The 25,330-nt window shown below is 40.3% G+C and overlaps 1 protein-coding gene across 2 annotated transcripts; it reads right to left on the bottom strand.

The window, feature by feature from the left end:
* Nucleotides 1-7,756: 7,756 nt before the first annotated feature.
* Nucleotides 7,757-25,097, bottom strand: mideasa (mitotic deacetylase associated SANT domain protein a). Of its 2 annotated transcripts, none has more exons than XM_037751184.1 (13): nucleotides 24,390-25,097; nucleotides 21,238-22,999; nucleotides 17,952-18,164; nucleotides 15,045-15,387; nucleotides 14,874-14,940; nucleotides 13,523-13,665; nucleotides 13,304-13,407; nucleotides 12,389-12,464; nucleotides 12,217-12,305; nucleotides 10,628-10,771; nucleotides 10,241-10,357; nucleotides 9,974-10,137; nucleotides 7,757-8,713 (listed from the first exon to the last, which is right to left on the bottom strand). In XM_037751184.1, the coding sequence occupies exons 2-13, from the start codon at nucleotides 22,762-22,764 to the stop codon at nucleotides 8,446-8,448; spliced, it is 3,255 nt and encodes a 1,084-aa protein (XP_037607112.1). In that variant the 5' UTR covers nucleotides 22,765-22,999; nucleotides 24,390-25,097; the 3' UTR covers nucleotides 7,757-8,445. The 2 variants fall into 2 exon arrangements, with proteins under 2 accessions (XP_037607112.1, XP_037607111.1); XM_037751183.1 differs by having other exon boundaries at nucleotides 17,952-18,167; nucleotides 24,390-25,096.
* Between the last annotated feature and the right edge of the window lie 233 nt (nucleotides 25,098-25,330).

Raw genomic sequence — 25,330 nt, forward strand, 5'->3', positions numbered from 1 at the left:
TTCTACTGCAAGTATACTTGTAAGTTTTCTTAAGTGAACTTATAGTACTTAGGCAAATATACTTGTACTTTTCAGTGTAAGCCAAGTATACTTGGACTTTTCTGTATACTTGCCAAGTACACTTAAACTTTTCTGAATACTTGTCGGTATAAGCCAAGTATACTTACGGACTTTTCTGTATACTTGCCAAGTACACCTAGACCTTTCTGTATACTTGTCAGTATAAGCCAAATATACTTAGACTCTTCTATATACTTGTTGGTATAAGCCAAGTACACTTAGACTTTTCTGTATACTTGTCAGTATAAGCCAAGTATACTTAGACTTTTCTGTATACTTGTTGGTATAAGCCAAGTATACTTAGACTTTTCTGTATACTTTTCAGTTTTTAGCCAAATATACTTATACTTTTCTGTATACTTGCCAAGTACACTTAGACTTCTTTGTTTACTTGTCAGTATAAGCCAAGTACACTTATACTTTTCTGTATACTCGTCGGTATAAGCCAAGTATGCTGAAGTATAGTTTTGTTAAATTTAACTCTGATAGGTAGGAAGTTTTAAAGAAGTAAACTAATAGTTCACTTGAATAAACTTCTTTTTTGTACAGGCTGGCAGCTTATTGCTCGATGATGATCCTCAAATGGAGACAGAGTGTCGAGGTAATTTATTTTTATAGCACATTTCATATATCCAGTATACTTCCCTGTGACACTGTGACACCATCTGAGGCGTCCTGATGTGGTAAATATTTAAAAGTGTACCACAAGGTCACTACTACAATGCAAATGTGATTTAGTGATGTTCTTTCCCCCAAGTTTCAAGTGAAGCAAACCAGTTTTATTGCAGCGTAAGCACTAAATAATGTCCTCCACGCTCTATAGATTGTCTTTGTGACTTACTGAGAGGCCAAAAGCTCTTGTTCTCTCATGGGAAGATTGGCAGGAGTCAGGAAATGAGGACGGGATTGAGAGCACTTACAGTGAGTGAGTGAGTGCATTTGGCAGGACTCACAGCCACCACCTCTTTCACTGCCGGATAATTTCAGATTCCAGCAAGGTGGCCACCCGAGCTGCTTATTTTGCAGAGTTATAACAAAGGAAGAGTCTCCTGTAATAAACAAAATGGACTTTATTAGGGAAGAGGACGGCCGAGTGAGCACAGCCTCCCTGATGTTGTCGCTGCAGCGGTGATTTAAAACCTTCTGTTTAAAATGTGTCTCCGTTAGATTAAGCTCTCACTCCCTCGTCCTCCACACCTGCTGGTTGCATTATGTTAAACTATAAACTATAAGGGATCTCTATATGTATATGTGTATAGTCTTTTGTATATCTCAACAACCACTCCCACGAGCTACTTCACACTTGGCGGGTGTGTTGCTGAGGACCCAAGGACGTGCATTGTTGAATTTGGTGCAGTTTGGACATAAGACATGTTCAGTAGTAATAAACAATTCATTAATAAACAACTACTCCGACATCACAGCGCTGCATTTCAAAATAACGTTGTCTTATTCATTTTTCACTTGTACACGCCATGGATGTAATAAAGAGAACGGTACACACAGTACGGTTTGCTGTACCGCCGTTTTTATCTGTTGTCATTTAAACTGGTGCATGCGTAGACGTCTGGGTCTGCGGGTCTGCAGGGCTCTTCGACTCGGCGTTTCTCCGGTGTGACCGCGAGTAAATCACAACTTGTTTTCCCCGTTAGTAAGACTATACAGTATTTCCCCGGTGTAAGACTTGATAGGCTTCTAAATTACAATGCTTATTCAGCAAAATACCTCCGCTAAGTACAGTTGTTCTCAATTGTTTACACACTAACACTGGTACTTGAGACACAATGACTACAACCTGTAACTCATGTACCAACCCACTGAACCAATTCTGCTAAAAAAAAAAACAAGCACTCATACTGCACTCCGACTGCAGGTTTAAACCACACTTTGCTTTTCAAAACACGACACAGTTCTCTATATTTGGCCCAATCTTCATGTAAACAATCTTGTGTGTTCATAAGGAACACCCTGCCATTAAAAAATGACACATGAAGCACAATTAGAGAGCAAACCCTCAGCTCAAGTCTCCAAAACACTAAACACATTTTCTGCTTTGCACCCGATTTGCGATTCAACACGGCACTTTTTGCAACACACTGCACGCGGTTCTCTACATAAGACACAGGAATCTGACATAAAGTCACTTGTTTATCATTTGCAAACACTGACATTCAAAATGACTCACCCATGAACCATTTGACCCGATACACGCACCACCTGGCCGAACACCTGATTGCCCGATTGTCGACTCATCAATCAGGATGTAAGCACTGCATAAAGACCACAGGTTGTTTACAACAACAATGGAAGCCAACATTCAGCAGCAGCGAGGGGCCTGGTTTTCAAAAACATGTATGAAGAAAACTGTAATTCAGGTTTCTTTTTTGTCTCCCTAAATGTTTTTTGCTGTGTTCATGCACTTTATCCTGTTTAGAATACGTTCTGTTCTGCTTTTCAGTGCAAAATGCAACCTTTGAAAATGCATGGATGTATTGACATAGATTTTTTGCTGTGTTGTGTTTGGTCAATATTTTCAATTACTTCAGCTGCTCTACCAATATCTGTGAAACAATCAAACCCAGACTATTGGATCATTGGAAAAGTACAAGTGTTAAAAGTGGTATAGATTGAGCACAGCAGTGTGTAACTGGCTCAAACACAATCACATCCTATGAACCATGAGTGTGTACAAAATTGTGTTTCTATAAATGTTTGTATAGTTTTGAATGAAGTGTTTCATTTTGCAAAAGATTTGAGGTGTTTTGCTACTTGTGTGTGTGTGTGGTTGTTTCAGTTTTGTATAGTGTTTTAAACGAGTGTTTTCAAAATCGAGCTTAAGCAATCGTAAAGAAACTATAAATGTCCTTTTATACAGGCGGAGGAGGAAGAGGAGGAGGAAGAGGAAGACCAAGGAAAGCCTTCATCTCTGAGGAGGTTCAGGCCATGTGGATGTCCGTTGTCTAACAATGAGTGAGACTTGGCAGAGAGTACCACCAGTAGTAGGTACGGTAAGAAACCTACTCTCATTACAGTATTGTAGTACTGCATACCAACACAGTACTCAATGATTACTGTAGTAATCAATACGGTATCCTTTGCAATGGATTTATACATTTTATTCACCTGAGACTTTCAGAGAATTCAGATAGTTTTGACTTTTTTTTCTTAGATATTGACTCAAACCCATAAATCCATTATCAAAATAGTTGGCCCTGCTCAGTTGGGGGCCTCAGGCAGTCGCCTACCTCTGCTGATGGTGAAGTCAGCCCGTGAACCAGACTGTATTTCACCAGTGTTTCTGACCACGAGTAGGGTTTATGTGACGCAACTATGTCATGGCAGGTGTATTGCTCAGGACCCGAGGAAGTGCAGTGTGTGTGTGAAGTTGTTTGTATGAGCGGTTCTCGGTTTGAACGGGCACTGCACTGGTGAAGCCCTCACTTCACATCACATTACACCACAGTGACAAATTTAAAGGGACTGTTTGTAAGAATCAGAAATTGCTTGTTAACAGCGACACCTGTGGCCGCTAAGTCAACGACAGTCAGCGTCCTGTTGCTCGTGCTTGTGCTCGCTCTACATAGACATGAACGAGCATCGGTCAACACAGTGAGGCGACACACGTCAGCTAAAACCACAATATCACTCTATATTTCAGCTGCTTGGCAGTAATGTTAGCTGAACAGACGAAGGTCTCTCCATGAATCAATGCTGATCCTAGTGTTGGCTTTTCCTGCCTCAGCCTCCCGACCGAGGAAACAGGGGAGACACCGAAGTTTTGGTCGGAGACGATAACGTTTCTCTCTGCGGAGCCCCGTCACTTCACAAGACACGGGAAACCTCTGTTGGTCTGGAGGAGCTGCAGCAGTTATTTCTGCACAAACGTCCACTGTACATTCACTAGATATTCTCAGAGCTAAACTAACTCTTCTGCAGTGTGGAGTGAGCAGCATGCACGTGAGAGTCAAGCGAAAGAGCGAGAATGAGCGCGGTGTGTGAGTGAAGGCAGGCAGAGGAGCAGAGGAGCAGAGTACAGCAGAGACTCCGGCCCTGGAGACCAAAGCTACGGTCTCCCCTGCGTCCTCTGACCGCGGCCAACACTGTTTAACAGACGGGCTTCACTAGATACAACTTTGTGGTTTTGGTGCTTCCGTGTAGTTTGTGTTGGAGTCTGAGTCTGGACAGTGCAGCCACACGTGAACGCGCATAAGACACCGACCTGCAATGATTTATACGTGTAAGAAGTTACAAACAGTCCCTTTAAAAGAACAGTTTGACATTTTAGGAAATATGCTTCTTCCCTTTCTTGCCGAGGGTTAGATGATAAGATTGATACCGCTCTGGACTCATGGGGGAGGTAATAAATATCTTTCTGCTGTCGGGTACGGAGCCTCTTCACCTTAAAGCAGGCAGTAGGTTTGTAGATTGAGGCCGTGATCTATATGTTGCATTAAAATGAGCCGCAATACAGATCTCACTAAACATGCCAGTGTCAGTCACCAGCACCTCGTATATATCTGAGGCATCACAGCCTCCTTTCACCGGAGATGAATGGACTGTGGTCCAGGGTCATTTGCATAGCAGCAGTGATAGAGTAACGCTGCTGACTCCAGCTGAATCACTGACAGATGGCTTTAATCCCATTATGTGAGCTACTGTGTAAGGATGGAGTAGCAGCTGACCCGCAGCAGAGCGCCGGTGCTCTTTTTACGTCCACTGAACCGGTAAAACGCTGGAGAGCTGTATAGGTAAAGACGGCAGAGGGATAACCAATCGAAGCGAGAGGTGTCAGGGAGGTTGAGAGGTCAGCCCGGCAGATTACATCCCTCAAGGCCGTTGACCGAACATTGAAATTGAGCTGAGTGGTTTGTCAGTTTAATGGCCGCTATACGTCGTTACGCGAGGCGGTTTCGGTTCGGCGTCAAGGACGGCTCGATTTAAGCAATGCTGGAGAGATCATACGTGTTACATACAGAGACGCAGCTTCTCTTCTATACTCTGGTGAACGAGAAGGTTTTCATGTTTAAATGCAGTAAATGTGATATTTACAAAAGGATTTTTGTAAATATTAGAAGTGGAGCAGCTCGATGACGGCAAAGATTATAATCACGATTATTTAACAAATTAAAAATAACAATAATAACAATTAATAAATGAATCAATGACTTTGGAAACGTCATGCATTTATTAAACCTTTTTTTAAATTGTCTTTTTAACAGTGGATTCTCTTTTTTGTCACTTTAGTCTTTATTGTATTTATACGTACACAAATAAAACACAAATATAACAACTTACAACTGCAGAGAGGAGGTTTAAGATTAATGATGCCGTACACAGTACTATTTGCTTATTAAAACTTTTATACAATAATTTACATTATAAAATTATACAGTACCTTTGTTTTTAGTTTTATACCTAATCCATTTTCCCATCACAAAACAGTGTATTTTCTTGACATTTGAATATAATTCAACTGAAAAACAAATAAAAAAATAAATGTATGAAAATACAGTAATATATATATTTAAATAAATAATGTATAGAAATAAATTAGATCAAAATAAATTAGATCAATGTGACGCATTTCCACAACCTATTAAAAATAAAGCTAAATATTCAATATATAAAGTAATAATAATATATAAAGACTTAGACTATACTATAAAGAATTATAAAACTAAAAAACAATTCCATCTTAACACTTACTGGAGGTTTTTTTCACAGTTTTGGTGATTGATTTACTTAATTTTTAACCCCATAAATAAAGAAAGAGCCCATATATGGTGGCTGGAGATGTGTTGTATCTATGTTCAGTCTCTTTATGAACACGCTGTATACTGCGTGGCCTCGTGTTTCTTTCTGTGTAGCCTTCGTACTGTAAGAATGACATTGACCTGCAGCTTCTCGGGGTCACTCTCGGAAAATAATCAAAGTTTTATCGCTTTTTGGCTGAACGTAAATCTTAATGTACATTTGTGCTCTGCATCAGATTTAACCTGGAGGAGAAACATTGATCTCATCATTTGTCTTCAGGACATTTAGTGACATTGATCCAGAGAGTCTTCCTCATAATGTCTTCGTCTTCTCCTCTATCCCTTAACCTGTTTTACTGTATCCATGTAGCCCGGTTTCTAATGGGGCTTTATTAGCAGGCCCACCGCTCAGGGACGACATCTGATCCTCACTCTAAACCTACAGTAAACCAACGCTTTGTCACACAAGCCCCGAGCTAAAAAGGAGGACATTGAATACACAACAGTGTTGTTATCGGTCTTCAATCATTTGACTCTTACACTCCAGCGTATAAACGTAAACTGAGACAGGAAGTAGTGCTTTCCTTTGATTTAATGCATATAGAGTTCTTTATACTATAACAGTTTTCCTAAAAATGTATATTAAAAATCCCAATATATCTCCTTGCTTACAGGATCGCAGTATATTGAATCGTAAACCCCTGTATGATGATACGGATGACAACAGATTTTTGCCAATACACAGCCCGAGTCCGCAGGATTAAAAAGATAAAAGTCCCCTGAAATTGATCTCAGTCTTTCCCAAAAACATTTCAGGGACTGTGCTAAAATTATTAGGGGATCAGAAAAGAGGGAGGGTTGTGTAATTATTCTTTTTGCAGAAGGAAAATATTATATTATCATAATAATAGTAGGGGATGGTCTTGCCATATGTAGAGGACAACAATCCTGTCTTGGATCAACTAGTAACTCATAGTAACAACATGCCAGTTGTTATGTATTTGGAAAAAGAATTAGGGCTGTCAATTGATTAAAATATTTAACCGTGATTGATTGCAAATTAATTATACATTTCTTATCTGTTCAAAATTAGCCTTAATTCGGAGCGTTATTTAGCCTCCTTCACGACGCAAGTTGCATTAATGCATTAAATAAATTAGCATTTGCGTTAACATGTTATTATCACGTTAACTTTGACAGCCCTAGTCTTTACCGATACCGTGTGAAGGGTGTTACTGTCTTTGTCTGAGTCAAGGGGAGCTGGTCTAATTACCCCACCTTCCCACGATACGCAATCATTTGTGTACAGTCCCTAAAATGTGGCCACGTTTTCCTCTTGCTCGTCTTGGCTCAGGAAGCTGTGATATAAATGAGTGTGAACTTTCTTCTCCAGCTGATTTCTGCAGTAAAAATGTTAAATGAGAGCTGACGAGGTCCAACAGGATGTGGCAGATGGGGCCATTTCGTCCTAAATGATCTCAGAGCAATATGCCTTAAAGCTCATCTCCTGAGGGGCGACGGGCTACACTTCCCTTTACTGTACTGAGAGCACGCTCTTTAAACGGCTGAGTTATGTCACCGCTGATCACTGCCAAATTTCCAGCCTTTAATCTGAAAATAATTATGTTGCCTTCATAGAATACAGTATTTGGGGTTTTATTTTATTGTGGTAAATCTTTCTTACTCAGTAGAGAGTTGTTGGTGTAAGGGCAGTGTTTTAAGCAAAATGTAAGATGCTAAGATTTAAGGAAAAAATGGTTAAATGACAAATGGATCCACAAAGAATTACAGCCAAGTTTATCTTAATTTATACTAAATGACTATTCATCTACAACCAACCATGTGTGCGAAGGAAATCCTGAACCGCTGCCTCCACCTGCTGGATCAACAAAGTCTTGCAACTATAAACTGAGCATTTAGTGAGTGAAATAAAGACACACGTCTACAGTAGAGATTTTAATAAACTTTTCAATTCACATAAGTCTTATTGCAGCTGATTAGTTTTTATATTACTAAAAAAATCATTGCAAAAAATGCAGTATCATAAATATATGGCCATCTCATATATACTTTTTTTGTACATATTAATTTCAAAAAAGGTCCCTTACGTTGTAAAAATAAGTGTGCAACCGACCTAAAAAATCTGATGGAAATCTGCAAAAGTTCAGCATTCAGTTTTTTCTTAAGAAAACGATAAATACAAGCTCTTGCTCTCTTTTATTTAAAAGGGCTGCTACTGTTAAGTGATTTGATCGTGATGTTTTATTGCTAAACAGGCATCCTGATTATCTCATGAAATATCGTGTAAGTCCACGCGATGAAAATGTGTAATATTTTGACGTATATTCAATTAAATAAAGGATATAAAAAAGGCAATATTGGCAAAAGCAGAAGCGTAAGTGCATTTACAAAAAAAATAAACTTCCTCTGAATATTTAAAAAGTACAAAATGTGTGTGACTGATGATGATGACGGTCACAAGGAAGGAGTGTGAAGATTAACAGGAAGCTCTGATTGTCTGTATTCTGCTCTCCGTGAGGCAGGACGTCTTGTTTTCATCCCGCCATCTTTTGATTTGACCTCCATCTCGACCCTCTTTTCACCCATCAGTCCATCTTCTCTCTGGTTTCTCTCAGTGCCAGTCTTCATCTTTCTCATCCTCTCCCTCAGATGACTCTTCCTGGCTGCTTCCCTCCGCGTCCTCTGTCACTCCGTTCCCATTTCCTCCCTGATTAACAGTCGCCGCCACTGCCGCCGCCGCCACTACTGCCGCCTTCCTGGCCCGAGCTTCCGCCGCCGCCTGCTCTTCCTCCTCTTTCTGACGCAGCGCTGCGGCCTTCTTCTCCTGCTCCGCGTGACTCTTCATGTGGGCGCTCCGACTCTTCACTTTATAAAACACCCTGTAGGGTACGGGAAGAAAATGATTCAACATTACACACCGGTGTTGTCACGACACTGGAATATCAAAACTTCGATACAATACCTTGAAAACCATTGAAATTTTATACCATCCTCGATACCACGATAACATTGAGGGCATAAATGTTTTGATTTTTATTGAAAGTGTAGCTGGTACCCGTCTATTGTCGCTATTTTGGACAACACTATCACACACAATAGCAGCGGTTTAGTCTACTAAACTAAACTCTACTGCAGGGAGCTACACTGCATTTGAAAAAATTCTATTTCAAAATGTCTTTTTTAATTTCACAATGCCATTTCCCCATTTTATTCATCTGTCCATCAAAACAAACGGCAGATTATTTCACAATTTCAAGTCCACGTTATAGATTTGATCTGTATTTCTTCATAATTTATTGTTTCAAAATGTCCTATTTTATCTATTATTGAAAAATTTGAGCCACATGAGGATCAACATGGTGAACCACATGAGCTACTGTAACTTAAATCTGCATCACTGGATTAGAAAAACTATGAGAAAGTACCATTAATGCAAAATGAAGACAACGTATCTCAGTCTAAAGCCTCATTTCCACTGCAGGAACTTCCCTTCAGAACTAGGAACCTTTTGAGGTACTCATTGCGTTTCGATCACAGGCACCAGAGTCTAAATTATGTTTTACCCCCAAAAAAAGCCCTGGTCGGGGGGTAGTACCTTTCTGAAAGTACAGGAACTTTTAGGGCTGGGGTTTGCAGGGATGACCGTCGCTGCTTCAACCGTACCGCTTCATTCATAAACAAGGAAGTGCTCGAGTGTCGATTTAGGACCATTTCAGGACGGGGGCAGAGCATTTCTCTTTGTTTGTTAACACTAAAAGTAAAGTTAGGTATTTCTTCCTCTGCATTTCATTACATCCAACGTGCATCAGTAAATACTATTCAGCAGAAAATGCCGTTGCAGTGAGACAAAACCTCTGAACACACTGACCTGCAGGCTGCAGAGTGTGTTTACCGCTGTGACTACCAGCAGCCCTCATCTCACGTCAATGTTGCTTTTTCATACGTCGAAGGACTAATTTGCCTGATCTTCGTAGCTCATCAGACCGCGGCGGAAACTCAAACAACAGTGAGCTTTTCAAGGAACCTTTTAGTTCCTTAATAAAGTAGTTCCTGGACTGACATTTCTAGGACTTTCTTGGTGGAAACCTGGCTTGAGTTATAAACGAAGATAAAGTAAATCTCTCATGATTCTGACGTACCTGCCACATTTCTTGCACGGAAATATTGCGTCAGGATCCGGCGGGGGCTTCGCTGGCGCTCTGCTCTTCCTCGCTGCAGGCTCGGCCGGAGGCCTGTGAGGTGCTGACGGGTGGTGAGCCTCCTTATTCACAGCCTCCTCTTTGATCACCAGCACTGTCCCGGCCTGCAGCACCAGAAAGAAGTAGATGTTAGTTTAGCTGTTGAAGGAAGGATCAACCTTCTTGACTCATATCCTTTTTTATGAAACCTGATTGTGTTATACTGACGTAGTCATGAGCCTGTAGTGACCGAGCGATCCTCGCCTGGTTGCTGTTCTCGTAAGAAACATCCCTCCTGTCGTCTCCAACCGTCTCTCCTTGATTGAATTTTGCCTGCTGTGAACTCTGTAACGAATCACACCAGAAAAATACAACTTTATGGCACAACATATTAGAACTACCTTTAAAATGTTCATTTAAACACCTTTTAAAAAGGATTATTCAGTGTCCCTTTTAAAAGATGAAATTCACACAGTTATCAAATCTTTCTCGTTACCTCACTCAATCTTTAAAACATTCTGTTTAGCAAACACACCCTGTAACATTACTGATTAACGGAGTAATGTTAATGCTTTACCGCACATCATCACTATGGTACATTTGACTGCTCTCTACCTTAACGTCCACCACGGACTCCGTGTGCTTCTCCATCGGGGAATCTGGAGGGCCGTAGGTTAAAATCCCGTTGCGGCCGATCTTGACCTGTTTCTTGAACGTGTAGTAAAACTCCACACACTGAGCCACCGTCTTCGTCTGCACCTTTAATAAAAAATATATACACATTCAGAATTTAATATCATTAATAAACCTTTTCCACTGTGATGCTGCTGTGCAGGATGCAACTTACTATTAAATGAATCATTTATGTCAGGGCTGTCAGAGTTAACACGATAATAACGCGTGTCGTAATCATGTCATACTAGCTTGTAGTGAAGGAGGTTAAATAACGCTCCAAACTTACGCTAAATCTTGGCGAGGAAAAACTGTCATGTCCATTTTCAAAGGGGTCCCTTGACCTCTGACCTTCAGATATGTGAATGTAAATGGGTTCTATTGGTACCCACGAGTCTCCCCTTTACAGACATGACCACTTTATGATAATCACATGCAGTTTGGGGCAAGTCATAGTCAAGTCAGCACACTGACACACTGACAGCTGTTGTTGCCTGTTGGGCTGCAGTTTGCCATGCTATGATTTGAGCATATTTTTTATGCTAAATGCAGTACCTGTGAGGGTTTCTGGACAATATCTGTCATTGTTTTGTGTTGTTTATTGATTTCCAGTAATAAATATATACATATATTTGCATGAAGCAGCATATTTGCCCACTCCCATGTTGATAAGAGAATTAAATACTTGACAAATCTCCCTTTAAGGTACATTTTGAACAGATAAAAATGTGCGATTAATCACGATTAACTATTTTAATCAATTGACAGCCCTAATTTATGTGCATATTAATACACAATGTGAATGAGAGCAAGCTTCAGATGAGTGGCAGCCTCATGCTAGTGGTGTTTGTTGCTGTTAATGACATGAAGACCACATTTCCGTCCTGTCACATAGGAAGACATTGTGGCGTGTTTAGTCAAATATTTCTAAAAATGTTTGGAACTCATTAACTCTGCTTGTGATGAAAGTAAAGCTGCAACTAACGATTATTTTTATCATAAATGAATCTGCTGACTATTGTTTTGATTAATCGATTCCTCTTTTGGTCTATAAAATGTCAGAAAATAGTGAAAATGTACCTCAAAGCCCAAAGTGACGTCTTTAAATGTCTTGTTTTGTCAGTCCGAAACCCAAAAGATATTCAGTAATAGGATATAAAACACAGGAAAGCAGCATCTTCTGCCATTTTTGCACGAAAAATAACTTTAATTAATTAGTTGATGATCAAAATAGTTGCTGTCGATCGACTAATCGATTAGTCTACTAATCGTTACAGCTTTAGATGAAAGAAAAGGAAACTTTACATCAGAATCTGGCCTCATATTGTAAAACGCAGACACACATAGGAGAGTAACTGCTGTACTTTGATTGTCTTGTTTGTTTAAAGCAGTTACACTAATGCCTCCTAGTGAATGTGTTAATGATTTATTGGTGTTTAAATGCTACACAGAGCACAAATTTAAATGTATTTCAGATTACTTTACAGTGATTGATAATCGTTAACGCTGTGGGGTCAAACTACGCAGCGTACCAGTTTCTGCACCATGAAGAAGTCCTTCCTGTAGGCAGAGATGCCCTTGTTGAAGTAGCGCTTCTCTTCTGCAGTCCAGCAGTCGGAGCCTGAGAGAGGATGACGGTTAGATAATCAGAGACAGGAGATTTACATTAAACAGATGTTATTCTCTCTCTCTGTAATGTCGTACCTGAGTAGTGATAACCTGCCAGGTGGTGACCTTGAGGTAAAACCGGGTCCTGAAACATCAACCGTCCCAGCGTTTCCTTAAAAGCAACAGGATTCATCACAGTGAATAATCCATTCTTTACTCAGTGTTCCTCATTTCAGTGCTTCAGCAGTACAATAACAATTCTAACAGTAACAAGTAGGAAGGTTCAGTGAAAATAAAAACATATTCAAATCATTTATTAAGATGATTATGACAAATTCTGCTGCTGTAATTTGTTTTAGGAATTTGAGGAATTCGTTTTAACGCCACTAATTTCTTTAACGCATTAACGCAATCGTTCTTCTGGAGATTGTAGCGGGCTCAATCTTGAAGCTAGAGTGAAGATACTGGCATCATATGAAACTAGAAAACCTGATGAATCCATTGGTACCAATCATGTCATACTAGCTTATAGCAAAGGAGGATAAATAACGCTCCAAACTTACGCTAAATTCTGGCGAGGAAAAACTGGCATGGCCATTTTCAAAGGGGTCCCTTGACCTCTGACCTCAAGATATGTGAATGTAGATGGGTTCTATGGGTACCCACGAGTCTCCTCTTTACAGACATGCCCACTTTATGATAATCACATGCAGTTTGGGGCAAGTCATAGTCAAGTCAGCACACTGACACACTGACAGCTGTTGTTGCCTGTTGGGCTGCAGTTTGCATGTTATGATTTGAGTATATTGTTTTATGCAAAATGCAGTACCTGTGAGGGTTTCTGGACAATATGTGTCATTGTTTTATGTTGGTAATTGATTTTTAATAACACATATATACATACATTTGCATAAAGCAGCATATTCGTCTACTCCCATGTTGATAAGAGTATTAAATACTTAACAAAACTAACTGAACTGCAGTAAGTTGATAATGAGTCACTTTACTCACCAGGAGATCACCTCCACATTCATGTAAACAGTGTAAAACCAGCTCCTGGTTGGTTCCTCCGCCCCTGAGCACACTGCAACAAGCCATGTTCATCAGATCCTCCACTACACAAAAGGAGAGTGAAAACGACGACGGTTAGAAAGAATGAGCGAGGATGATATGATGATAAAAAGCTCACACAAAGAACAGATTAGTGTTTGACTGATGCGAGATACTAACTGCTCTCTTGGTCGCCGTGTTTGAGGTGGGAGACCTCCACAGGGAGCCAGACCAGGTTCGCCTTGTGCACGTCAAACTGGGAGGAAGGTTGATCCTGTAACTCTGGGATTTCCGCCTGGTACCGTAGTCCGATGTTGATACGTCTGAACAAGTTAAGAAAAAAGGTACATTTCTGATAAAAGAAGATATTTTTTGGGTTCGACATTGAAAACCTCAGAGGCCTTTATATTCTGTTTTATTCACTCTTTTGTAAATGTGCCTTAAACACATAGTATGTAGTCTAATGGTGGGACCACAGGGATATAAGTAGGTGCTGGGAATCTGGTGTGTGAATTTATTTTATTAATTTATTTGTATTTATTTATTATTATTTATTTATTTAATTTAAATTCTGTTTTATTTTTGTTATAATTCTCATTTATTTATTTTTATTTTATTATCATTATTATAATTTAATGTATTTATATTATCATTATTACCATTTTTCTCTTCCCTTGTTTTTGAATACTTTGCTTTTCAATTTATAGTTACTATTAGGGCTGTGTATTGGCAAGAATCCAGCGATAAAATACGTATCGTGATACAGGGGTTATGATTCAATATATTGCAATATATTCTGATACTGTAAGCAACGCGATAGATTGGAATTTTTTAATCTAAATTTTGGAAAAATAGTATAAAGAACACACCACCATATGCATAAAATCTGAGTTAAAAAAGGTTTACGGGATCTACATTTGCATTCATCACAGTCCCTGTAACATCCAGCATCATAGCACGACTTTGAGAGGAGACATAAACTGAGAGGGTGCATCTCTTTACAAATGAAATCAAGTTTAAACTGAGTCAATCTTTGCATGTAAAATATTAATTAAAAATCGATACAGTATCACAAAACATAATATCGCGATATTTGATTTTTTTGATATTTTCTTACACCACTAGTTACTATCTGTTATCATATGCACATACTACTTTATTTGTTATGGTTTAGGTTGTTGTAGTTATTTTTCTTAAGGAAACAATAAGATGCATTATTCAAAAATAAAGAAAAACCTCAGAGGCCTTTATATTAGTTTTTTTTTTTTACTCTTTTGTCAACGTGCCGTAAACCCATATTATGTCGTCTATATCTGTCTTGTGTGGGTGAATCAACGTGAGAGTGGGATCATGGGGATATAAGTAGGTGCTGATAATCTGGTGTTTGAATTAATTTTATTATTTTTAAAATGTGTATTTCTTTATTATTATTATTATTATTATTATTATTATTATTTTGTATTATTTTGTATTATGTAAGATAAAAAGAAAAAAGAAAACCTCAGAAGCGTGTTTAGGCGATGGTACTTACGGTTCAAGGCTCGCAGGAGTAGCATCAGTCATTAACGGTAGAACAGGAGGTGTGATATCTGAACTCGCTGAAAACACAAAAATAAATCTCCTCTTTAGACATTATCTGAGAACGCCTCTTTACTAGAATTAGTCTGAGATCAAACTCATAGAAGCAACAACTAAGACTTACTGGAGCGCAACAGACTGCGTGATGCAGATTTGGGCGTAGGCGGGGGTGGCAGGATTTGGTTGCTCACGGCCATGTTGGTGAGGAAGGCGGAGAAGTAGAGCCCCGAGCCCTCGCGTACGGGAGACAGGATGGGTGGAGGCGTGTACGGCGGCAGGTTGAGGGGGTGTTCCGGCAGGCGGATCGGAGAGCGCAGGTTGCTCTGGTAGGAGGTGATGCTGGAGTAGAGGGATGGAGGGATGAAGGTGGAGGGTTTGTGAGGAGGGATGATGAGCGGCTCGGGACGAGGTCGGCGCTTAAATTTGGATTTTCCATCGTCGTCCGGCCCGGGATCGTCTTCCCCGTCCTAGACAGAAGAGTGAAGGTTTTATCACACATTTACTCTGGTTTCTTTGACATCAGTCTAATTTAAAAAGTAAAATTATGTACTTATAGGTGCATTTGCTGTAATTTACTTTCCCATAATCTTTTTATATCAGTTATGGAGTTCTTTGTGCTCGTTCAATGGTCATTTTTCTGCAATTTTTGACAGCAAATCTGTTGTAAATATTGCGCGGAGTAATGAAACACCGGTTCAGCTACACGTGATGCTCTGTAAGATTACTTTACTTTTCCCATTGTTGTGTGGAAAATGACTCGCTCCATGCAGAGCAAATAATCAGATGTCGAATACTATTGACTGAATTCTTTATCAAAACAAGTTGGGCTTGTTAAAGCTGTGAACTGATGGCGCGGTCGCTCTTCTGGGGAATTTCAGGGAAGTGTTTGCTGTCGCTAAGTAAACCGGGAATTTTACTAGACGGAAGATAAACATGCACTGTTCTTTGCACCATGATTATAATTATATTTTTCAGTTTTCAATTTCATTTTAGTTCAGTTTTGATGAGTTTTCAGAGTGCGTTTAAACTTAAGAGAGTGCGGTTAAACTAGAAATAGAAAGGTTTAGTTTTCGTTTTTATATATTTAGTAGGGCTGTCAATCGATTAAAATATTTAATCTTGATTAACTGCACATTTTTTATCTGTTCAAAATGTACCTTAAAGGGAGATTTGTCAAGTATTTAATCCTCTTATCAACATGGGAGTGGACAAATATGCTGCTTTATGCAAATGTATGTATATATTTATTATTGGAAATCAATTAACAACACAAAACAATGACAGATATTGTCCAGAAACCCTCACAGGTACTGCATTTAGCATAAAACAATATGCTCCTGTCAGTGTGTCAGTGTGCTGACTTGACTATGACTTGCCCCAAACTGCATGTGATTATCATAAAGTTTCAGATTCAGATTCATTAGGTTTTCTAGTTTTATATGATACCAGTAGCTTCACTCTATCTTTAAAACTGAGCCCACTATAACCTAAAAACTGCAAGTTGCGTTAATGTGTTAAAGAAATTAGTGCCGTTAACGCTTTATTATCGCGTTATCGTTAACCTAGTATTTAGTTTTAGTTTGTTTTTTGTTAGGGCCAGCTATAATGTCTCAGAAGTATGTAGCTACATGTACATACAAAATCCCTGAGACCTGAGCTGAACAGTTTGGATAAATGGCATTTGATCGACTACAAAATTTAAATTGTGTTCTTGTTATTTAATTCTACAACACTACACTGCAAGTGAGGGAGTAACTGTGAAGCGATTGCAGCGTAGCGCCGTCTCCTGGAATGTCAAATCAGTTCTATGTCTGTGGTTCAAATGTCATGAGAAGCGACGGAAATTCGTGTCGTAATAGTAGTAGTGTAGTGTGGTGTAGTAGTGATATATTACAGCTAAAAAAATAAAAATGAAATTAATTTACGTTAATTTTTATTAGTTTTTGACCAGGCCATATCGTTTCAGTTTAGTTTTTCTTAAAGAATATCGAAAATATTTTTCACTGTTTATTTTCGTTTTAGTTTCAGTTTTAGTTTTCTATAATAACCACATTATTATGCACATGGACCTTTCCCACATCTGACTGCACCAAAGCACCACTTGTTGGTCCCATTATCTTAGTTTCCAAACGGACGTACTCCAACGTTTCCTCCTAAACGACTTTCTTAATAATAACTGTGACACAGTAGTACATTGTGTTCTTGCTCAATCAGGCTTCATTGTGAACCTACACACCTGGTTTAAAAGAGCCGTTTTGGAGAGTATTTAATGAGTCACACTATAATCTGAACCACGCCACAAAAACACATGGCAGATTGGTTCCAGTGGAGGTTTGCCGGGCTGAAATCTTAAAGGCGACTCCGCTCATGAGAACTTGAACTCTGACGTTGTTTAATTCACCACAGATCTGCATCTCTACGGGGGTCTCGAGGTAGTTATGTAATGTGAGTCTGATAAACATCTATGACCACAACTTGCATAAACACTTCACTGTGGAATCTAACTGGCATCTGTCTGTAGTTTCATATTGACTATTAACTTTTCATCTGACTCAACAAGAAAACAAATTTTCAAACTATTCCTTTAAGATTTAACGTACAAACGCTACGATCAGTTTAGAAAATATGAATCCTTTTCATAGATTATTGAAAAGTACATAAAATGAGCTCCCTTTTGCACAACTACAACAATAAATTCTGCTCACACGTTAATGAATCACTAATAATATCAATAAAAATACACTCATGGGGCCATTCTGTTGCATAATAAGTATTTCTTTTGACACTTTTGCTGATAATACTTTTACTTAAAATTTTGAATGCAGGACTTTTACGTGGAACGGAGTATTTTTAAATTGTAGTATTGCAACAGATCTGATTACTTACTAATGTTGACATCTTAAAAGGCTGTTAATGTGATGACAGGTCACCCTAAATCTACCGTTTCAACACTACTACCACTGACAGAAAGGATATCAGTAATAAACCAACAATCAAAGCGATGCTAACGTCATCTCCTCTTAATACTAACCTGGCCAGAGCTCTCACTCATGTTGTTTCTGAGCGATCGCCGACGAGCCACGATGACAGACGGTTTACGATCGGAGTGTCCTGCAGGCCGCTCGCCCAGGCCATGTCGTCCGAGAATCCAGTTACCCTGAGCATCCGTATGACTCCTGTGTACGGGCACCGATACTGGGATAACCAGAGGCACCATGGTGGCCTGTCTGACGGAACCGTCTTCCTGCTGAGGCACCAAGAGGCAGAGAGATGGAAAAGAGAAAGTAACGGGGAGATTAAAAGAGGGAGATGGTGTGAGAATCAGATTCATTTTCAAACCACCTACAACTTTAAATATTTAATTAATTTAATTAATTATTTTTTTCTCCCTGAATTAAAAATATGTATGATGTATTTTATAATAAATTATATTAGGGCTGCAATTTAAAATATATTTTTTTAAATTATAGATTAATATATAATTAGAGCTGCAATGATTAATCGTCAATTCGAATTAATTCTCAACTATTAAATTAATCGTCGACAATTTTGATAACCAATTAATCGGTTTGAGTATTTTTTTAAGTAAATAAAGGTCTCTAAGTAGGAGGTCTTTAAGTAAATAAATGCTCTGATTCCAGCTTCTTAAATGTGAATATTTTCTGGTTTCTTTCCTCCTCTATGACAGTGAACTGAATATCTTTGAGTTGTGAACAAAACAAGACATTTGAGGACGTCATCTGGGGCTTTGAGAAACACTGATAAACATTTTTCATCATTTTATAGACCAAACAACTAATCAATTAATCAAGAAAATAATCGACAGATTAATCGAATGAAAATGATCGTTAGCTGCAGCCCTAAAATCAACTACAACTTTAATTTTCTTCCTGAATGAAAATATATATGTTGTATTTTATAATAAATTGGCTGCAATTTAAAATTAATTTATTATAGATTAATATATAAATATAATTTTTTTTTATTAATCGTTTAGTCTGTGAAAAGTTAAAAAAGGGAAAATTTGCCATCAAATGAATAACAATACATCTTCTACTGCCTTGTTACCCAAATATTATACATTTATAATTATATAAATTGGAGAAAAGCAGCAAATCCTAACATTTAAGACATTTGAACCAGTGAAAATGTGGCATTTTTGGTTGATTAAATGTCTGAAACAATAAATCAATTATTAAAATTGTTGCTCTTTAACTTTCTGTAATCACATAATTGATAACCAATAGCTAATTAGTGGCCTCTTTACCTTAAAAGTTGCATCTACGGAGCAAAAAAAGTTGATCTATTTTAACTACTACGGTTAAAATCTGACAATCTGCAGCGCTGCTTCTTTTTCTAAATAAATAAACAGTTGTTTTATTATTACATATTTCTGTAGTATTCGGAGCCGTGCACACACATCCCTGGTATGTCTGGTCAAGCTGATACAATTTCAGCAATCTTAAATACTTCTACTTGCAGCAGCGAAAAATATAACCCAGTTTTATGATTTATACTTCAGGCAAAGAACAAACAAACAAAGTACCAGACATTTGAATCTCCTGACCCACAAAAGTGCTGCCTGTTAACCACAAAACAGCAGCTGGGTTGAGAAGAGCAATATTAAACCTGTTTGGTGTGTGTTAGGAGTGTTGCAGGTTGACAGCCCGGCCGCTCCCTAGCTCTGCTGAATGACTGGGAAGGAGGCTGAGGAATGTGGAGGTGTGCAGACATGCAGCCGCTCCAACTGTACATCCAGCATGCATAAAAAACCTACTACAGGCCTGATAACACCCCCGAGGGGATGAGCACTAAAACGTCACCGTGCTGAGAAAAAACTCACAAAAACTGAAGTTTAACAAGGTTTAGTGCTTCGTGCGTGTTTACCGAAGATGCCTTAGAGAAAATAAAGAAGCCGGATCCACAGGGTGTGCACTTTAAACATTATAAATCCTCAATAACAACACTAAGTGTATCATCTTTCTGAGAAATGAGAGCAATCTTTCAAATGCAAAATCTTCAATAATAGCCGCTTTTCAGGTTGCACCAGTGTCTGGTGTCTGGTATAGCGTCACCGTGTTAAACAGCCTGCTGTAGCTGAGGCCCGACAGCTGTGGGAATCAAGTTTACACACCTAAGAAAAGGATTTTGTAAACCATGGGGAAGTTCTGCATAGAAACAGAGTTCTTCCTCTTTGTGCAGCTGCTCGCCAACTTTGCCAGATGAGAAAATGTGCCCTTACGTGCACCGATTAGCTGCCCTCGCCGTTCTTCCTCAACTGAACTGGGCCTAAAGCGAGTATTTAAAGCTTCAGTAGGCAGTATAGTTTTGGCATCATTGGGCGAACATTCCATAATAACCTTTCAGCATATTGCAATTCAAGTGTCCTGTGAGAAAACTACACTTCTGCACCTCCTCATGGCTCTGTTTTCAGGCTTTAGAAGATTTAGCCCATGACGGGAGACTTTGACAAATCACAGGTCATTTCAGAGAGAGAGCGTTCCTATTGGCTGTGCTCCGGCTGGTGGGCGGTGTTTAGTATTTCCTCAACTGATCTCAACATGGCTGCCGGGTCACAAACTTTCTCATTTTACAGCTAAACAGTACACTACAAGGTGTTTTGAGGAGAGAAATAGATATTACAATAACAGAATATTGATTCATATTTGATCAGCGCTTATATCGAAGTGAAAACTTGATATATTTAGGAAATTAGTTCAGTTTGAAATGCTTTTAGGTGCGCTTGTACGGAGCCCGGGAGGGAGGTGTCATGGAGGGAAATCTAATGTGTATGCTCCATTTACTGATTTAATTTCATGTTTATATATGCGCCCATAGCAACGGTCTGCTATAAAGAAATAATAGGCCGCAGAACGCCGTGATTAACCAATCAGAATCGAGTATTCAACACAGCCGTGTGATAAAAATAGAATAATGCTACGTTCCATTTACCTCGGAAGTCGGAGCTGGGAACGATGGGGTTTCCAGCCTGGGTTAGCCATTTTTAGTTTTTGTTAACAACCAACCAGTTGATAACAACACAATACTCCGGTATTTTGCGCAGACAAACACCGTAGCAACAATGTCCACAGATAGAAGTTGGACAATACTGTGTGTACGACCGTTTTTATAAAAATAATCATATTTGCTCCGTTTCTACCCAATGCTGCTTTAAAAGAAAAATTATAAAAAGAATTTACAAATGAAATATGAATCCATCAATAAATAGTTCAAATTAAAAACAAAAAAATAGCTATTTTGCTGTAAAATTGTCATAAATAAATAACTACAGCGGCGGCGTAATGAGTGATTTTAACCTTGATCATTTTAGCCGGCAGGGACTCCATTTCTGACGCCTTCTGGGCCAGAGTCTCCAGGTTGATCTCCTTAGACGCCCTCCGTCTCCTACGGATTACGCCTCCTGTTGTCACCTCCCCTCCTTTCACAGCCTGAGCGCCCGCTACTCCGTTCTGGGATGGCGGAGGATCTTTGGACGCTTGAGACCAGATGTTTGTCGAAGGGGGTCCCAGCGGGGACTGCCCGTCTCTGGAAAGGCGTCGTGAACGCCGGGGGGCAGCCAGCGTCGCATCTGAAGGCTCTGCGGGATTTGTGGCGACCTTTTCGGGGCACGGATCAGGTACGGGTGATGCATCGTGGGTTTGAGCCTCTGCCTGCTGCGGCGCCACTGACTGGACATCCTCCTTTTTAGGCGCGGCGTCCGGAGGACCCGGCTGAGGAGGACCCGGCTGAGGAGGACCCGGCTGAGGAGGCTGAAAAGCCACAATGTTTTGGGTTTGTTGCTGTTTCGGTTGCACCGGTGGTGGCGTTGCATCTTGTTGCGGCACCTTCTGTTGCTGCACTTGCTGCTGCTGTTGTTGCTGTTGTTGCATTTGCTGAATTTGTTGCTGTCGCTCCTGGATGTGCTGCTGGTGATACTGCTGCTGCATCTGCTGCATTTGCTGCTGTTGTATTTGACGCTGTTGTATTTGTTGCTGCTGCTGTTGCTGCAAATGTTGCCGCTGTTGCAGCTGGAGTTGATGCTGTTGCTGCTGCTGCTGCTGCTGCTGCAACTGCTGCTGCTGTTGCTGTTGTTGTTGCTGCTGCTGGTGATGATGATGCATCTGTTGCTGCTGCATCTGTTGAAGCATCTGTTGTTGCATTTTAGGTTGCTCGGCGTACGCCACACTTGGCATTCCCTTGTTGCCTGGAAAAACAGAGTAATAACCTGATGAAAACTGCTGCTTGCTGGGCCTAAATGTGGTCTGGAAGGGCTGCAGCATGGACCCCTGCAGAGTGTGAGGAGGCACGTGGGGCTGACCCTGGAGCTCCACGCCTTTGTGGGCGTGTTGATACGCCTGCAACTGAGCCTGGTGCATCGCGGCCGCGGCGGCGTGCTCCCACTCGAGCCCCCTTCCCTGAGCTTGAGCCTGGGTGGCATCTCTGTAAACCTCCACAGGTTGGGTTTCTCCCGCCATTGGCAGCGCGACACCCTCGTGGACCCCTTTGTGGAAGGCCATCTGACCTCTGGCGTTCACGCCACTCACATAGGGGCCAAAGTTCTGACCCCAGGCTGGAACGGGAGCTTCCTGAGACCAGCCGGGGGCCTGCACGGAGTCCTGGTGCATCCACTTTACTGGAGGCGCCTGTTGGTAGTGCAGTAGACTTTGGGGCCCTTTCTCGGGGTTGTAAACGCCAGAGCTGCTAGCAGAGTCGCTGTGGCTCGGCTCTAACACCGGAGGTCCCATACCATAATAAACGTCCCCTGAATGCTGCACAGGCTCTTTCATGGCTGCAGCCCGAAGCTTGCCGCTCTTGTCAGCATTCGCTTGAGGAGGAAGACTCATAGTAATGTTATAAAATGTAATGTTAGAGTCTCAATCTTGATCTCTGAGCGTGCAAATGCCTCTGTAGTGTGCTTTCACTGCCTGTGGTTGAGGAGTTCTGTGTGTATACACGAGGTATTTGGGAGGAAATATAAATCCCAAAGGAAAGTGCAGGGTGGGGAGCATGCAACCCTCCTTCCACAATCAAATCTGACGTTTGTTGTCCTTTCTTCTCATCCTCTTTATGGTGCCGGACCTTGAGAGAGAAAGGAGGAGTTAGACACTTTCTTTTTCCTCTGAAGACAAACAGTCACCTTCCACTCCTAAGCAGCAAAGAGGAAATTGAGGCCTACATGAGCAAATAGCCCAGTCAGTCAGTTCGATGTAAAGCCCTGGAGTATGGAGGACCATAGGAGTCACGGAAATAGTAATAAAGCATGTCATTAATTAATAACTAATTGTGCAATAAAAAAAGGCATTAATACATTTATTTACAAATTAACCTAAAAATATATATATATAAAGAATTTACAAATGAAAAATTCAAGACTGTTTAGGGACGCCAGTATGCAGAAATATTCAAATACACCATTTTAGAATAGGAAAAAAATAACACATTTATACTGCATGCAAAAAAACCTGCATGTTTTTTGCCCCAAACTGCATGTGATTATCATAAAGTGGGCATGTCTGTAAAGGGGAGACTCGTGGGTACCCATAGAATCATATGAAAATAAAAAACCTAATGAATCCATCGGTACCAACCATGTCATACTAGCTTGTTGTTAATGAGGATAAATAACGCTACGAATTTCCGCTAAACTTTGGTGAGGAAAAACCGGCATGGCCATTTTTAAAAGGGGTCCCTTGACCTCTGACCTCCAGATACCACTCCAGATATCACATACAGTTTGGGGTTAGTTGAAAATGTCCATGCCAGTTTTTCTTCGCCAAAATTTAGCCCAAATTTAGCCCAAATTTAGAGCGTTATTTAACCTCCTTCCCGACATGGTAGCATGTCATGGTTGGTACCAATGGATTCCTTAAATCTTCTAGTTTTTTTTCTAATTTTTCATATGATATCTGTAGTTTCACTCTAGTCCTAAAACTGAACCTACTAGAGCCTCTGAAAGACAGTAAAGTCAGTCGGGATCACAGGCCTCAGAGGGTTAATTGCCCATTAAAATGTCAAATGACTTTGCAATTTAGTCCATTTATTCATAGATTAATAAATGAGTTTGCATATGCATATGCATATTTTACAATTAGTTATTAATTAATTACATGCTTTATTACAATTTGCATGACTCATGTGGTCCTCCATACTGGAGATGCAAAATGTCTATGTCTATATATATATATATATATATATATATATATATGTCCATGTGCGTGCAGACAGGACGCTGGAACCTGGAGAAGTTTTGAAGGCAACAACAAGAAGGAGGCGCTGACTGTGCAGCTGCCATTTGGCATAACAAGAAATACAGGAAACGGTTGCAATCAGCCGAGCAACCGATAGATAGCCACTGATGTTATGTGAAAAATCAGCAATAAGGAAGCGACTGTTAGAGCTGTTAGGCAACACAGCAAGAACAGAACAGAACAGTAAGCATGGGTGTGTATAGATATATCTATATAACTACCTGATCAATGGCGCACGGATCTCTCCATGGCCAGCTCCATGGAGCCACTCTGGTTCCGATCAAAGTCATGCAGCTCCATGACGGGATCGTGCGCAGCAAATGTCATAACTCTGTTTGACAACTTTCCTCAACTCGAGTTTCACTGCGCACAATATGGCGAACAGGCGACTTTACAATCCCAGCAACACATAATGTATCCAAAGTCCGGAGCGGCTGGAGAGGCGCATTAAGAACGCTGCTAGATACAATGTTGCAATGTTGCAGAGTTGTGTCCATATGAAAAAAAGAATGTTACAATGTTACAATGTTGCAGAGTTGTTTCCGCAACAAAAAAAACCCAACCGTGCACTTCAGAGGAAAAAATGTCCACAACTTTCTCTCTGCAGTGAGCCACACAGAGAGAGAGAGAGAGAGAGAGAGAGAGAGAGAGAGAGAGAGAGAGAGAGAGAGAGAGAGAGAGAGAGAGGTTGGGTGTCTGTGCAGCGGCCTGCTCCGGTGGTATTTCCGCTGATGTGAGCGCGTCTCTGCGCTGCTCCTGCTCCTGCAGGTTTACCTCGCTGCGCTTTGGTTCATCCAGATTGAGTGAAAGGCTGCGAAAACTGCGCAAACACGCAGAAAAAGTTGTGCACCCCCTGAACGCACCGCCTCACCCCAAAACAGATCAACTCAACATCCTGTTATCCAATCCGATTGTCTGGCCACTCCCAGACATGTATCCGTGTGCGTTTGTTTTGCTGTCAGGGGGCCGCCCGGAGTGCGGAGTCTGAACTCATCACAGATTAGTGTGATGGACACGTTGAACAGGGCTGCAGCCAGAAATACAGAGGTCAAAAGGTCCAAGGTCCAAGCAGCCCCCTGATAGTTAGAAGACACCTTCAAATACGATAATTGTCCTTTTAATATTAAAAAAAATTCTTGTTCAATTCATTCAACTTGTCCAT

The sequence above is a fragment of the Sebastes umbrosus genome, chromosome 18, assembly GCF_015220745.1.
Source record: "Sebastes umbrosus isolate fSebUmb1 chromosome 18, fSebUmb1.pri, whole genome shotgun sequence".
Lineage (NCBI taxonomy): Eukaryota > Metazoa > Chordata > Actinopteri > Perciformes > Sebastidae > Sebastes > Sebastes umbrosus.

Excerpts from the sequence above, each read along its gene's own strand:
- mideasa (XM_037751183.1), bottom strand. The coding sequence starts at position 22,764 with ATGAGTCTTCCTCCTCAAGCGAATGCTGACAAGAGCGGCAAGCTTCGG. Across the intron at positions 18,168-21,237 it reads TGCCGGCTAAAATGATCAAG|CAGGAAGACGGTTCCGTCAG; the intron begins GTTAAAATCACT and ends TTGGTGCCTCAG. Across the intron at positions 10,138-10,240 it reads CACTACAGGCTCATGACTAC|GCCGGGACAGTGCTGGTGAT; the intron begins GTCAGTATAACA and ends CTGGTGCTGCAG.